This window comes from Cinclus cinclus, chromosome 3 (assembly GCF_963662255.1).
Source record: "Cinclus cinclus chromosome 3, bCinCin1.1, whole genome shotgun sequence".
Lineage (NCBI taxonomy): Eukaryota > Metazoa > Chordata > Aves > Passeriformes > Cinclidae > Cinclus > Cinclus cinclus.
The window spans coordinates 82,390,823-82,406,091 of NC_085048.1; the positions used below are offsets into that span (position 1 = coordinate 82,390,823).

General features: G+C 39.5%; 1 protein-coding gene across 3 annotated transcripts in view; it reads left to right on the forward strand.

Moving 5' to 3' along the window:
* The first annotated feature begins 452 nt into the window (after positions 1-452).
* Positions 453-15,269, forward strand: part of ZFAND3 (zinc finger AN1-type containing 3) — a 131,068-nt gene continuing 116,251 nt past the window's right edge. For all 3 annotated transcript variants that reach the window (XM_062490331.1, XM_062490332.1, XM_062490334.1), the window contains exon 1: positions 453-569. In XM_062490331.1, the coding sequence (XP_062346315.1) occupies positions 499-569 (71 nt within the window). In that variant the 5' untranslated portion in view covers positions 453-498. The remainder of the gene's footprint in view (positions 570-15,269) is intronic.

Sequence of the window (15,269 nt, forward strand, 5' to 3'; positions counted from 1 at the left end):
TCATCGAAAATCAAGTTCTCTCCTCGAGCCCATGGGTGCTTTCGAAACTCGCTTTTCACCCAGTAACAGCACGCGATCTACCCCAACTTCCCCCGGGGATGTGCTGTGGTACAGGCCGCTCCCAGCTGATTCGGTGGCTTGACGAAACCATCGCGCTCAGGACGGGGGGAGGCACGGTGCCGGAGGGGGGCAGGCATTGTTGCGCGAGGGGCCGAGCGGTGCTCCGGGGAGGGCGGGCGCGCGCCGCTGCGGCACCGGAGCGGGCACCGGCACCGGCGGGCGGCCACCGCCGCCGCACGGAGGTCCGCGTCCCCGTGCCGCCGCTTCTCCGCTCCCCTGCCCGCCCCATCGGCAGGGTGCGGCCGCCCCCCCCGCGCCGTCCCCTCCGCCGCCTCCCCAGTGGTGCCGCCCGGCTCCAGCTGACCGGCCTGGAATCCCGGCCGGGAGCCGCGCGCCCCCCGCCCCCCGCCCGCCGCCGCCCCGCGCCCCGGCCCCACCATGGGAGACGCCGGCAGCGAGCGCAGCAAGGCGCCCAGCCTGCCCCCGCGCTGCCCCTGCGGCTTCTGGGGGTGAGCCGGGCCGGGGGCTGGGCTGGGGCGGAGAGGGACGGAGCGGGGCGGGCGGCCAGGCGAAGGGCGAGGCGGCGGGGGGCCGCGGCCGGGTAGGGGGGGGAACGGGCCAGGTCGTAACTCCGGGCGCTGGCCTGTCGCGAGGGCCGAGCGCGCAGCTCGCCGCGGGGAGGGGGCGGCCCCGGGCCCCTGCCGGGCGGGCCGCGGCGTTCTCCCCCCACCGCCCTCGGAAGAGGGATGTCTCCCTGCCCGTGGGTGCCGGGTCCCGGGGGGCCTGGACCGCGGTGTCGGCGGCGGCTCCTGGCTCAGAGGCAGCGGGTGCCCCGGGGGGAGGTGGCTGCGCTGCCCCCGGGCGCGGAGGGGGAGGGGGTGCCGAGGCCGCCCGCGGCCCCCCCGCCGCCCGGACACCGCGGCCTTCCCGGCAGCCCGGCGGGGGAGGCCCGACCGCTTCCCCAGGCACGCAGGTCTCATGGAGAGGCCGCCCCTCCTCTGGGGCTGCGGGCTGCGCTCCGGGGCCTGCCTTCAGCTCCTCAAAGGCGCAGATGAGTAATGCGGGCCCCTGGGTGGCCTGACGAGTGTCCCTGACACATCCGTGCCCCGTGCCCGGGAACGGGGAGCTGTCGCTACAATTCACGCAGGGCAGCATAACTAATGAGGGAAAAAGGCTAAGGACAAAAAAACATACTTCTTTCTCCACCTTATGAAAGCCAAGTGGTTTATAATAGATAAGGCCCTTGTTAGCTGCTTGCTGATACCCTTTTAGGAAGACGGAAGTAGGGGTCACTCCTGTTTGCCAAAGGTGAGAAAAGAGAGTAAATCTGTTCCTTCCTAAACTACCACCTCTAGGGTCGTGTCTGTTGAAGATATATCCGTTAGTGATCTTTTTTTTTTAAATCGCATGTACCAGGGGAGATGGTATTCTAGCAAATACACATCATAATAAAATGTCTTTAGTGTCTATCACAGCAACAGTAGTCCCTAATGTTCTTATTTATGGAAAATTCAAAGAATATGTGACTAAATAGACTTTTGAGGACCCACCTGAGATTTACACTTGTCTGTGATTGTACCTTCTTGGGATTTATGTAATGCAATATAAGGTACTCTGGGGAAGTGGAAGCTGAGAGAAAATAGATGCAATAAGAGTGATATAGTGATGTCACTGTACATTTGGTTGGTTTATTGAAGTGGCAGGATTTTAAATGAAATCCCATTTTTGAGTTATGACAGTAAGCCTGAATGGCAGCAAATGCCATGGCCCTGTTGGGAGTCATCTTGCAAGAGAGATTATAAATACATAGTAAATTATTTTGTTTATTGTTGTCTTGTTAGGCTCCCATATTTGGGTCTGATATTTTTTGTAAAGTAGTGGAGAACAAGTTTTTGCTTTCTCTAATGCAGTGCACTGACTTCTGTAATGTGATACTTATGAGAGAATTGTCAAAAGTTGAAAGTGAACTTTTTCGTTGGGTTCAACTTCTTGGCTAGTTCAGCGTGTTTTGATAATGAGAAGAAAATCTGGTGCTTTGTGTTCAAGGATCTGCTTAATGGTTACAGGAGGCTCTCAAGAAAACCCGTTGCTTTTAAAGCTGTTTTTTTGGTGTTTTTTTTTTTTTTTTTACATGCTACCCTTGCACAAGCAGATATCAAGTGGAATTTGTTTGCCTTCTCTTTTTTTCCCCTTCAGAGTGCCATCCATGCAGGGGTGTTTTTGTATGATAATTTTGAAAGGCAGCAGTGTGGAACAAAATCCTCACTTTTTCCACTGATACAGTGATTGAATTGGCCAGTTTTTCGGTCTCTTTAAGACTGCCAGGTGCATTTCAGTATACAGTGGCAAACTAAGTATCTGTTTTTCCACTTAAAAAAAAATGTACTGTCAGTTTTCAGAGTTGATTGCTGTACTTCTCAGTCCTGAAAAAGCTTAAGTGACTACATGACCTTATTTACCCAGGCCTTGCTAGTGCTTGGACAGATTGTCTGGTAAATCAGTGCAGATGTGCCTTTCTATTGAAGTTGTATTGTCAGGAGTTCTTAAGGGGTTGCAGCTTTATGCCAGCTTTCTGAAGAAATAAGTCATGGTAGCAAAAAGACTTATATTCACCTGAAGTTGAAATTCTGCTGCTCTAGATGTCAGCTAGGGTTATGACCAGCAGCATGTCTTAGACAGTGTCTTACCTGTGACTTTTATGTCATGTTGATGTCTGTCAAGTGTCAAGTCACATTTTGGCACTACAGAGCCAGGACATTTAAAGCTATGAAAAGTTCTGAAACTTGTAATTTAATGTAGTAGTTTCCATTGAATTTGTAAATAAGGTAGTGTAGAGGAGCAGTATAGCTTTAAGTTTTCTGGTCCTTGTCAGTGCAATAGTTGAGAACCCTTTCACAGTTCTTGAGTGAGCTCAGGCCAGGTAAGCAGCAGAGCAATTCTGTGTCTGGAGGTCAAACAGTAAGGTCTAGATTTTACCAGGTGTAAAAGGTGATGCCTTTTATTTATTTATTTACTTATTTATTTATTTATTTATTATAATTGATTTTATTTAATGCTTACAGGACTGTTTGTAGTAAGGTGCATGCTTTCTGCAGTAAGCCACAATGACAGGAAACGTTAAGGAAAAGACTGAAAGACTTACTAAAATTGAAGTAAGCTGTGGGCTACTGTGCTGAGGCTTGCCCATTGGTTGAACAGGGATAGAAGTAGCTCCAGAGACACGTGTTGATAGTGATGGCATGCAAACAGATTACAGGAACAGACTAGCATGTACTGTTGCATTGAAGTTGGAGGGGTTCTTCTTTTAAAAGACTTGGGTTTATGTTAGAAATTCAGATTATTTAGGTTTCAGGAGTCTCTAGAGACTGGAAAACTACTAAACTCTTGATGTTTCAAGATCTAAGAGACTGAAAAATGAATAACTGAGAGATGATACTTTTGAGTGAGGCTGTTAAGAACTTCTGAAATACCTGCTTAAGGTCAGCAACTAACTTTTGCTTGCCTTTTGTTGAAGATCACGGAATCCATCCTTAAATCTGCAGACTTGCCCTTCATTTTAGAATCCTCAGTTTGTCAATTCTGCTCAAGTAAAGTTTAAATGGAGCACTGAGATGGTTTTTATATTTTACAAAACCGTTTCACTTACCCAGATAATCTCAACTGGGAAGCCTCATCAGTATTCATGTTATTTATGAAAAATTCGTACAACTTAGTGTTTGGAAATATTCTGCTCCCCTTTCTCCCTATTTTTATATCTTCAACTTTGGATATTAGCAACTACCTCACTATTTATTGGAATGGTCTTAGTGTATGAGGATTGGAAAGGGTTCAGTGTGCAAGTTTTTGTTTTAGATTACTTCATCTAAAGTATGCTGTACTTAACTTCTGATTCCTATGACCCGGAAAAATGCTTCCTTATTTTCCTGGTTAACAGACCAGAGAATCATAGAATCATGTAATGTTTATTTTTCTTAGACTACTGGATTTCAGAAACCTTTCCCTTATGGTGTACATGAGCTCAAGGTTGAAGATTTTATAAATGCTTGAAAATATTACTGGGTGTATTATATTTCAATTGAACCTTTTTTGCTTATTCGAGATGAGGATGATTCTGTAATGACCTACATGTTGGCAATTTCCCTTTGGCTGTTAAAGATCTCCATGAAGGTTTCACTTGAGTGAACCATCAGAGGGTTGCGGATATTACTGTTAAATGGTTATAAGCATAAAAGGGACTTGTAAGCTGGTGGTAGCATATACTGTGAAAAGAGCATGTCAGAGAGGGTTATACTTTTACAATTCTGTTTGTACTGTAGTGACTGCTGCTTACCTTTTTTATTGTCCAGACTGATACCATACTCTGCATTTAGTGCCTTAGAACCAGAAAAGAAGGAAATATGTTAATAGACGTAAAACAAATTAATTCCATTCTTGAAATGGTGGCAGTCAGCAGGAAGTTGATTGAAAACACAGTATGATTAGTTTCATCTCATCTTAGTTCTGGCAACTATAAGGTACTGTAGTCAGCTAGAACTGATAGCAATATTATTTGAGAACGTGCCAGTAGGGCTTTTGCAGGATGTTGCCATTTGCTCTGCCTTTCTGTGACACTGCATGCATCATATGTGTGATGAGACACTGTGCCCCAAGCATTCTGTGCAGGCCCAATTCAGAGTTTATTTCTGAGTCTGGATTTTCCAGTCACTTATGTATCATCAGATCCTTGCCATGCCAATCTGGCTCTTTCCTCAGTGTTTGCTAAAATTAAACATTTGATCAAACAGTGAATCATTTAACATAAGCATGATGAGTTTGTGAGTATATATCACCAAAGCTTGCTTTTAGCTTCTAAACAAACAATGGTTATATATATGTGCCATTTAGAAGCCTCTTTCCTGACTAGTCTTTGCTTTGCTTTTTTTTGGTGATTACAGCTGTTCATTCTATAGGAACTCTCAGTGTTCCTTTTTAATAAGCACTTCCTTTTTAATAAATTCTGTCTAATCTCCCAGGCAGCATAGGTCATTGTGAATGCATAATGCCTCCCTAAACCTAATTTTGCTTTAATCGTTGTTGCAGCCTCACATAGATGTTCCTAAATGAGGCTTGAGTAAACTGTTGAAATCTGTACCTTTCCCTCTGAGAATCTGTTTTCACTGGGCTTGGATCATGCAGTTCCTTAGGCAGGCTTTCACTGGCTGGCACTTTGGATCAGATTCTGGAGTAAGCAGTGAATTTGTTGGTTTATGTGAGGCAGTGCTATTTTGCTCTTAGGTTCAGACTAAGAATACTTCACTATTGTAATTTTTCAATATTATGCATGAATTTATGTAATACTCTGTTAAATTCTTAGGCAAAAGAGCTTGAAACAGTTTATATTTAAATCCAGCATTAACTGCTGTAGTAATATATCTACTGGTGTGTTGCACAAACAGAAGTGACAGATTATTTAACTGTGAAACAAAGAGTCTGATGAGAAATTGATTTATTTACAACTTTCCTACAAAGTGCTACAGTGTATGGTATGGGATGTTGGAGAGAAACTGAAATTATTTGCTTAGATCCTGATTTTAGACAATATTGAGAATTGTGAGCTAGAGAAGCTTCTGTCTGATGAGAGTGTGGTGGTGAGGAATTGAGCTTTGTCATGTTAATAGTTTGAATAAAAATATGAAGGATAAAGAAAGATGAATTGTGATTTCCCTCAGTCGTAATACAACTAGAAAGACATACCAAATAAAGTCAAAAGGTATAAATTTTATCCACTTTTTTGTACAGTGAGCACTTGCCTCTTGCAACTGCAGTTGCAAGGTACCACGTTTTTGCCAAGTTTTCCATTTGCTGTAGAAGCTTACCTTGTGAAATGGGCCTTATTGGCACTTGAAGTAAAAGCAGATGAACTGGATTTAATACTTTAATAAGCTCTTTTCTAGGAATGTGAAAACAATGCTTTCTTTTGCAGTACCTAATAGACAAAACAGAAAGGAGATTTTGTTATTTAATGAAAACCAGCTGTTCTGGATCAGACCAAAGCTACATCCAGCCCTATTTCTGATTTGGGTGATAAGTGATGCTGAGGGAATAACATAAGGACAGAGCAAGCATGCAGTGGTGCTTATCTTAGTATGCCTCCTCTGCTTCTGGCAGTCTGACATAAGGTTGTCCTCTGTTTTATAGATCTACAGCTTAGTAGGCCTTACCTATTTTTCAACAAATTCGCATAATGAATTGGTGAGGCCCTCTGTACTCTTAACCCTTACAGTGTCCTGCAGAAAGACATTCCATAATTTAACCATTCTCTCTGTGGGGAAAAAAAAAGTAATTGATTTTGTTTCCTTTAAACTTGCTGTGTGATAATTCTAAGGAGTGAATAAATTCAAACAGCTGGTATATGAGGGCGTTTTATTTAAGAAGATCCAAAAATAGGCCTGCTTGATTAAAAATGTCTGTTAACTTAGTGCAGCCAGAATTTGAGGAAAAAGCCCTCTTGCATAAACCATGAATTTATTCAAAATCTGTATATAAAATGTTTTATAAATATTTTCTGATTTTAAATGGGTGCTGTGTTAATTAAAGACGGGCATATCGAGCACCTTTTAATCTAATTGTAGCTTCTTAATCAGTCAGAATGAAATTCACTATTGTAGCTGCTGTTCTTAGAAGTGGAACAAACAAGGAAGAAGTAGATTGTCCTCTTTTTTAAGCTTGGAGGAGTTAAGTTACTGCGTCTAGGTCACCTTCCAGGTTTCTGTCTTCCTGTGCCACAAAACCTTCTTCGTGTCTTCTGTAAAACTGTGGTTAGTCAAAGATATTACTGTTTGAGCAGTACTGACAATTATTCCACAGTTAGTGCTAGGAAATATCTCTCTTAATGCTAATTAGTAAAATATTCAAATATTCAAATGATGTATGGTACCATAGATGTGCTTTGTAGTCTGCTTCATTTTGATGAAGATGCTTTCGATTCTCAGAAGTTTCTGATGATAAGCCTAGTCAGTCAGAGGGTTATAATAGAAGTATCAGTTTTGGGGAAATACTGCTGCTGATTTTAGTTACATAAATTTCAACAAATTTACCACTTCTGTTGAAATTTGATGTTAATATTGTTCCTGCATGTTGGGCAGCTGTTGAAGTCTCAAATTGGTGAGTCTCGAATCAGTGATGCAAAACATTAACTAGCAAGAATGATCCTTGATTCATGTATTTATTTGGGATGTCTAGTTTTGACTTGAATCTTTTCACTAACATGCTATGCCATTACTGGATTTTAATTTCTTTTTAAATTAGAAGTTAGTGCATATAAATAGACACAGGCTTTCTTTAGAGCCAGTGACTAAAAAATGTGAATGTGATATACTTTCTCAGCCAATTACTGCTTATATTCTTCGAAGTTAAAAATGTAATTGTGTTCATGTGTCTCCTCAGATATGCTACCTTGACTGATATAATTGACATTGTACTACAAAAGTTAAGACAAATGTCTTGTGAGTGTTATTGGACAGTATTTCATCTTGATTATGTTGAAACCTTTATTTGGGTTAAGATAAAATTCATATTAACTTTAGGCTGGTAAATTCCATTAATATTTTCTCCCTTTTCTTCCTTCTTTTTAAACCGAAGTGTCAGAAGTATTTCCTGTCTATTTTGAACAGGCAGAGCTCACTAGGAAGGAGTCCCTTCCTTGCTTTCGGAAGAATTGAAAATCAGGCAGTAGTTGCAGCATGAATCAGCTTCTCTCGATGATAGATCTGTGAAGAAACTTAGGTCAGAATAGCTGCAGATATTAAAATGGCATTTCCTCAGGACTCTGAGAAGGCCACATAACAAAATATTGTTGAGGACACCGTATGCATTGAATAATAAATAGTTCTGACAAATGAAACCATTGTGTGAATGACTACAATGGTTTCAGGCTGTGGAGATGACATTAATGTACAGAAGTAGCGGGTTGGTATTTTTAGGTTCTGCAAAAATGCCCAATCATTATCTTTGAATTTAAGATTTTGATGTAAAGCTATTTTTGTAATAGAGATGAGTCATTTGTTTGAAATGGTGGAAAGTTTATATACTTAAAGAGTGTGGGGTTAAACTTCTATTTTTTTCACACTTTTTAAAAATCTTGAATGTCAAACAGTGTATTGTAATGCATAGCTCCATTAACTCTTAAGTTATTCCTTACCTGCACTCAGGAAAACATAATAGTTGAGGAGTTGCAGTATTCCATGAGGAGAAGGAAGATGTTTGCACTTGTCTGTTCAGTTTGTGTTTATAGCATTTGAGTAGTAGCATTGTGGTAAGTGCAGCACTTGCCTGTACAGAAAACTTGTATTAGGAAATAGTTGATTGATTTTTACACTTAATGTGTCATCTGTTATCTTCTGTGCAGCAGGAAATGCTGCTACATATAATGTGTGAAAGATTTTTAGGTATCCTGTTTGATTCTATCTGTTTAATCTGGCCACCATTTGCATGCTCTGAACTTGAACAATATAAGTCAATGCAAGGAAGGTAAATTTCAGTTTCTAAACATTGTAGTATTTTTATTAGTGTTTTAAGGAAATCTATTTCTAATACTACTTTCATCAGTGTTATGTCCTTTAATAAATGTGCTTTGGCTAGTGTTGGAGTTCCAATGTTTGCATAGTGTAAATTGGAAACTAACTGAAAATAATGAAAAATTTTGAGCAGAGATAAAAACCAGTTTTCCTAAAACTATTTTTATAAGTGGTCAACCAAACAGAGAAAATGGGTTCGGTTGATGATTACTGTCTAATTTTTGGCTCTTTAGATTATATAGTCTCTAATGTTGGGTGAATTGTTTATTTGAAGGCCTGTCTTAGTAAAATATATATCTAACTTCTGCATGGGTTATTTTACAAGTTAAGTTAAAAGTCTTATTTTAAGTCCTAAGCATCTAAGGAAGGGAGAGGAGGAAGGAACACAGTACTAGATTTGAAGCAGTGTTTAAAAGAACAAAAAACCAGAAAAAACAGGCTGGTTTCATGATAGCCACCTTATTGTGCTCTTGAAAAAGCAGAATCCAAAGTCATGTCCTTATTGACTTAATTGCTAAAGCACAACTGGCCTTCACAATGTGACTGTTACCGACATCAACTCTGTCCCCATAACTGCAGCATTTTTATCTCTAATTGTTATATTCAGCAGTGTCTCAGAGGAAGCTGCATGTATAAAGTAGGCAAGGTGCTGTCATTTAGCAAGAGTCCCTCAGTGTTGGAAATTGTATTGTCCTCTAACTATTGACTAGATGTTATTTTGGTCCAAGAGAATGTCAATATTAAGGAGCGTGGCTTTTTGATAAATCAATTAAGTGTCTTTGAAACTTTTCTTTAACAAGTATCCACTATTACTGAGTGAAATGCATTTTTTTACCTGAAGCAAGGAGTTCTAGGATGGGTATTGCTGACACCAGTTTGCAGGATGAGGCGTTAGTACTGGTTGTTCATTGCTTAATGCCATACTCTTACCTTTTCCTTAGTAATCTCCTTCAGTGAACTAATGGACCGTAATGGTTTCCAAAATTGTCCAGGTGTTAACAAATGCTTGCTTATTCATGCAAATAGGTTTCAAATGTTCCCCTGAATAGTTAACATGTTTATCAAGTTAAAATGTATTAATTTCTATATTTAAAACTTTTGGCTATGTACTTCTATGAAGAAATTAAAGCAGTTCTCATACTGCATGTTTCCATAATGAAGATTCTCTCCAATTTTAGTTTGCAAGCATGTTAATATAATTACTCCATTTTAATAGGAAAAAAAAGTATCGTAATTCAAGTTTTTTAAATGCACAGAATTTTACAAAATTTAAGATACATTTCAAATTCTTTGAAGAAGCTGAAATATTGTTGTTTATTTGTTTCATTTTTTTTTTTAACATAGATGTGTGGATGATCATAATTTTTGCTATAACTTATTAAGGGCTTTTAGGTTTAGTCCATATATACTCAGTACCTTCCCTAGGTGCTAACTCATTCTTGAACTTTTGAAAGAAAGCAATTAACAATAATATTTGCACTCTTCAAATACTTTTTTTCCTGGCATTGAGACTTTGTGATTAGTACTCTTTGGCAAAATAATTGAAATTCAGCTTGCCTTGGGAATAATAATTAAGATGGAGCAGGTTGACTAGGAAAGTGGACTCTGCTGTTTATTAACTCCTGGCATTGGCAAATACATGGAGTGTCTGTGATACTCCTAGCATATCTGTTTTGGAGTGTAATTCTTTCCCAAATCTAAATCAAGCTAAATGTTAGAATGCCTCTGCATATAGTGTTGAATGTCACTATGCTTTCTTCTCTTACTTTGACTGTAGTTTATTAGAAGTTATTTTATTTTGGACACTGGATGTGTTCCTGTTTAACTGTCTCTTGGGTACTGCTTTAGTTGTTGAGCTCTAATGCTGATTTTTTAAAGACATCTGTTTATTACAATACTTTGGAGACTATAAAAGATATGGGTAGTAGGATGTTCCATTTTTAGTAAAAGTACCCTTCCTGACATTTAAGTTGGGAAAGGATTTATTGCTCTTTCTGCTGCTGATACACTGTTTGACAGTCAGTCCATGTTTTTTTTCTGCATGGACTGTCTGTGTTTTAATTTGTGAATTACATATCCTTCTTCATTCAATTCCACAGTGCTTTAGGAGCCTTGAATGAAAGATATTATAGCAAGGAGTATTTTAGGAGCAAGGACTATTTTCATTTAGAAACAGGTGTTTGTTTTAAATCAGAACTTGCTGTAGGACAATATTGACCCATTGACATACTGTTTCCCAGGTGGTGCATCTAGAAGGAAGTGTTTGTGGTGGGTGGAGGAAATCTCTTTCAATCAGAAGAGTTGCTATGCAATTAGAAGAGCAAGAACTGCCTGCATTACACATCTGTGAGTCTCAGGTGGTTTTGCAGCACTCTCTTGATGAAGATAGGACACCATTATTATCCATTATTCTGTGATGCAGTCTCTCCTTTGACTATTAAAGTTCTTGTGTGACTAATTCAGGAAAGACCAGAAATCTTTCTGGTGAATAATTAACACTTCCTGTTCTGTCCAAGTGACTTGCTGAGAGAGATTCAAAAGGTGTAAACAAATCCACAGTGTTGTATATTATTATAAAGCAGATTGATGCATTATATTATACTGAAAATGCCATCACTCAGTGGCATAACAAGAACTCCAGCATTACAGTTTGAAATTCAGTTGCCTGAGCTGAAGTGCAGCTGAAATTCAGATAACAGAAAGTACTGGTTGGTGTCGAAACTGCTGTAATTGCAATCCCAAAGTAAACAGAACTAGACCAGTGCTTTGAGAACCTTAAGTCTGCAGCTTTCAGAGATGGTTGTAATTTTTTTTTGGTTGCTTTCTGTGTTGTTTTATCCCCCCTTTCAGTTCAAGTTTCCATCACACTCTTAGATGCCATTGAGACAGAAAGTGATTTAGCTGCTTTCTTATTAGCATTCTTTTTTATCTTATTATTTCAGTTTGCTGATTTAGAGTGGCTTTCTGACGCCTGCTAGCAAGGTGTTTTTTGCAAACTTGTATAAAGAAGAGTTTTTTTTAAATTACTATTTTTGAGGACTATTTAAGGCTGCTAAACAACCAAGGATTATTTAAATGAGTTTATGGTCCAAATGGATTTATACTTTAAAAGTTACCTAGTAGAATTCTGACACAAATGAAAGCTTCAAGGACTTGTGTTCTTTGGGTGTCCATGAAGGCAGTTACAGAAGAGGGCATGGGAAATGGTGAGCATGATCCTCATCTTGGAATTATTAGCTGGTTAATCAGTGGTGCTTAACTTTCTGTGGCTTAGTTTTCTTGTCCCTCATCATTCTGCAGGACAACTTCTGAAGGTGTTCTATTTTTAGTAGCACAGCTGACTATTAATTTGGAGAAAGTAGACCAGCTTTTGGAGGCACAGGCATTTCTTCAGTGCAAGGGAAAGTTAATCTACTTTTTCTAAGTATATACCTAGATACTACCTCAGTCTTGCCCATACCCTTAGGTCATCACGGTTGCAGCAATGACGTGAAAGACAAGTGTGTTCTACCAGCCAGGAAGTTTCTGTATTTTTTTCAGCTGTTTTCAGGTGTATCTTTTTCAGAAACCCCTGTTTCTGGCATGATCGGTAGCAAACACTAAATTTGGTATTCTCCTTACCACAAAAGATTGAACTGTTCAATTTGTACCAGCTAGAAAAAACTAGAAATGTGTTGAAATCATGTTGAGTGTAGTTGAATTAGGCAATTGTAAACATTTTCTTTGAGCGGGTATAGGTAGTATTTTACTTTCCCAAAGCAGCAAAATCATCTACATGAACTGACTGGAGAAAAATGATACTTAGCTGAAAATCCAAAATTGTCATCTGCCAGTCTACTGTTTGCACAAGGTCAGGTGTTGGGTAAAAATTTTGGGAAGTAAGAGGGCAAGAAAACCATGTTCATGAAATTAGTAATTCACATATTTGCTGTTCATTAGTGTAATAGCTGAAAACACTTTCTTTTTATTTCTGTTACATGTTACTAAATTTCTCAGACTTCTGTTACATGTTAGTGTAAATGGAGAATGACAAAAGATACTGTGGGCCCCTTTCATCAGGGGCCTTCCTTGTGTAAAGGATGCAACCGAAGAAGGCGCACACTTTTATGATTATAAGCTTAAAGTCAGGCAGAATCACGGAAATACCAGATTTTCTTTTTTATTTTACTAGGAGACTAGAGATGATTGAAGAGTTGTGGCTGTATACTGCCACTTGCTTAATTTTTAAAACTCATTTTAACTCCTTCTGGTTAGGATTCAGCATTAATTTGGCATAGTTAATGTAGCAGTAGAGTTTTGCAGCTTGCAGCTGCAGCCTGGCACAGTGGTTAGGTGGTTAAAACTTGCTTGTTCTTGTGTACTGAGAAGGTTACGCATAGCTTGGACGAGAGTTCAGGATGAGGTAAGGTTTTGGGGCTCATTTGTATTACTTGCTGTTAATGATCACTCTGCTTGCTTACCGTGCCTTTGCCTGAGATTGCCTTCAGAGATGCATAAAAGGCTGCTCTAACGAAAGAGCCTTTGCTGTTTGCATGCATGAGAATAAAATATTTAACTTGGCCCCGATTTCCCACTGTCAGAATTGGATGAAATAAATGTACTGATTGTGATTTATTCTCTCAGTCCCCATTATTAGATGAAAATAAAAAGTTGAGGCTTGTTCCCACACTTTCTCCATGTTATTCTAAAATGGTGAGACTAATAATGGCTTCTCTGAGTGCTGTGATGCCTTTTTTTTGTTCATGTAAATAATTCTAGGCTGTCTACTTTGAACACTTAGAAAATAGTAGAAGCTACCTTGTGAAAATGACAGAAGTGAAGATTGCAGTTTACATTAATCTGGATCACTGAAGATGGAAAAGCCGAAGTATCACCCTGTCTAAAGGTTTCTTTCTCCTGTCATGGGATGAAGGATGTAGGATGAAGGATTTCTTTTTTTTTCACCAGATGTTTAAAACCCTTGAACTTTAAAGCAAAACATGCACTGTGACTTCTTTTTACCCTGGTAATTGAAATGCAGTTGCCTGAGACGTGGGAAATGTGCTGTGTGAAACAGGAGAAAGGCACAATGCATTACATAGGGGGTCTCATCCCATCTTCACATCTGACTGACTCCCTTTCTAGAAAGTGCTGCAGCCTGACCTGCCAGTCACTGAAGGGCATGTGCAGCAGCTCATTTCCTCCACTTCCCATGGAGAGGTGACCAGTGCAAACCTAGTGGAGAAGACTGAACTGCTCCTACAGCTGGTCCACACTGTCTTCTGTAGTAGCTGTGGTCTTACTTAGGGGGCTTTCACTTGAACAGCAGTGGAATAAGAGCTCCTGACTCAGCTTCCTAAGCACCATGTGAGAGACTGTCCACAAACATCTACACTCGAGAATAAATTTAGGCTGGCAAAACTTTAAAGGAGATAGGAAGGGGGAAGGATAAAGCACATTCACATTTTGATTATTCCTTTAGTTCCCTTGTTGCTTTTTCTTCTGAGTTCTCCAAGTACAAAATAAAAACCTAGGTATTTTTATTTTTGTCAACAAAAGAATATAATAGTTTTGGGTGACCTTGTTCTGTCTGTCCTCCAGCCATTAAATTTTAGTTCTGCTGCACTTGCATAACGGCTTTAGTTATAAATTTATAAGGAAAATGTCAAGTGGCTAGTCACAAAGTGTGATCTATCTTATTATGTAGACACTGCAAACCTCTCCACATACTGCTAAAAACCCTTTAGAAAAAACCTCCCTGCTTATGTGTAACTGAATTATGACAGCAAGAAACACAGAATGGTAAGCACCAGTGCTTTTTACAATTTTGCTTTAGATCTTGATGGAGTCAGTAGGACATCAGAGAGTAAGGCTTAAGATGTTTGAGAGATCCTGATTATTTACGTAAAAGAGGCTGCTGATGGGTTTTATGAAGTTTTGAAGTACTTCTCTTCAACTAATTGTATGAATTAACAGAGCTTATATGTTTAAAATGCAAAAGTGGCCTGATGTAGATCCATCTATTTAAATTTGGGAGTTTGGATTTGTGAGTGACTGATTAGCTCAACAGATTTGGTTGTGTCAAAGTTGTTTCCAAACAAGATTTACTGCTGTTGATAGCATATTTGATGATTGACCTAAACACTTAACTAACCCCCATGTGATTTAGCATGCATAGTGTTTACTTAGTTGCATTTCTCATTAGTTAGATGCCGAGAGGAAATGAGATTAGAGGGTTTTGTTTATGTTTTGGCAGATTCTTGTATAACACTTTCTTGTACTGCTGCATTGCTAAGATGGTAAATAGGAAATGCTGGGCTTTTCAAAATAGAAAAGCTTCTACTTGTTTCTTTGAGCTTTATGTGATTTGTTACAATTTGCAAGTGATAGCCATGTACTTCCTGCTCTTCAGAGCTGCCACAGAGAGACTGAAATGTAAGATAAGTACATTTTTCATTAATACTTCAACTAAACCTAAACTTGGAACTCTAATCATGTGAAAATATTTATTTGTACTTTAGAGACACAAAGAGTTCCCTAAACTGGAAAAATAATTTGTCAAGCTGACATTATGCAGGATTGTCAACTGTTAATAAATCAGTGTGTTCTGCACTAGAGTAGTTCAAAATCCTAAAATGGAATTGCTTCCCAAAGCATATAAAAGAAATGTGATAC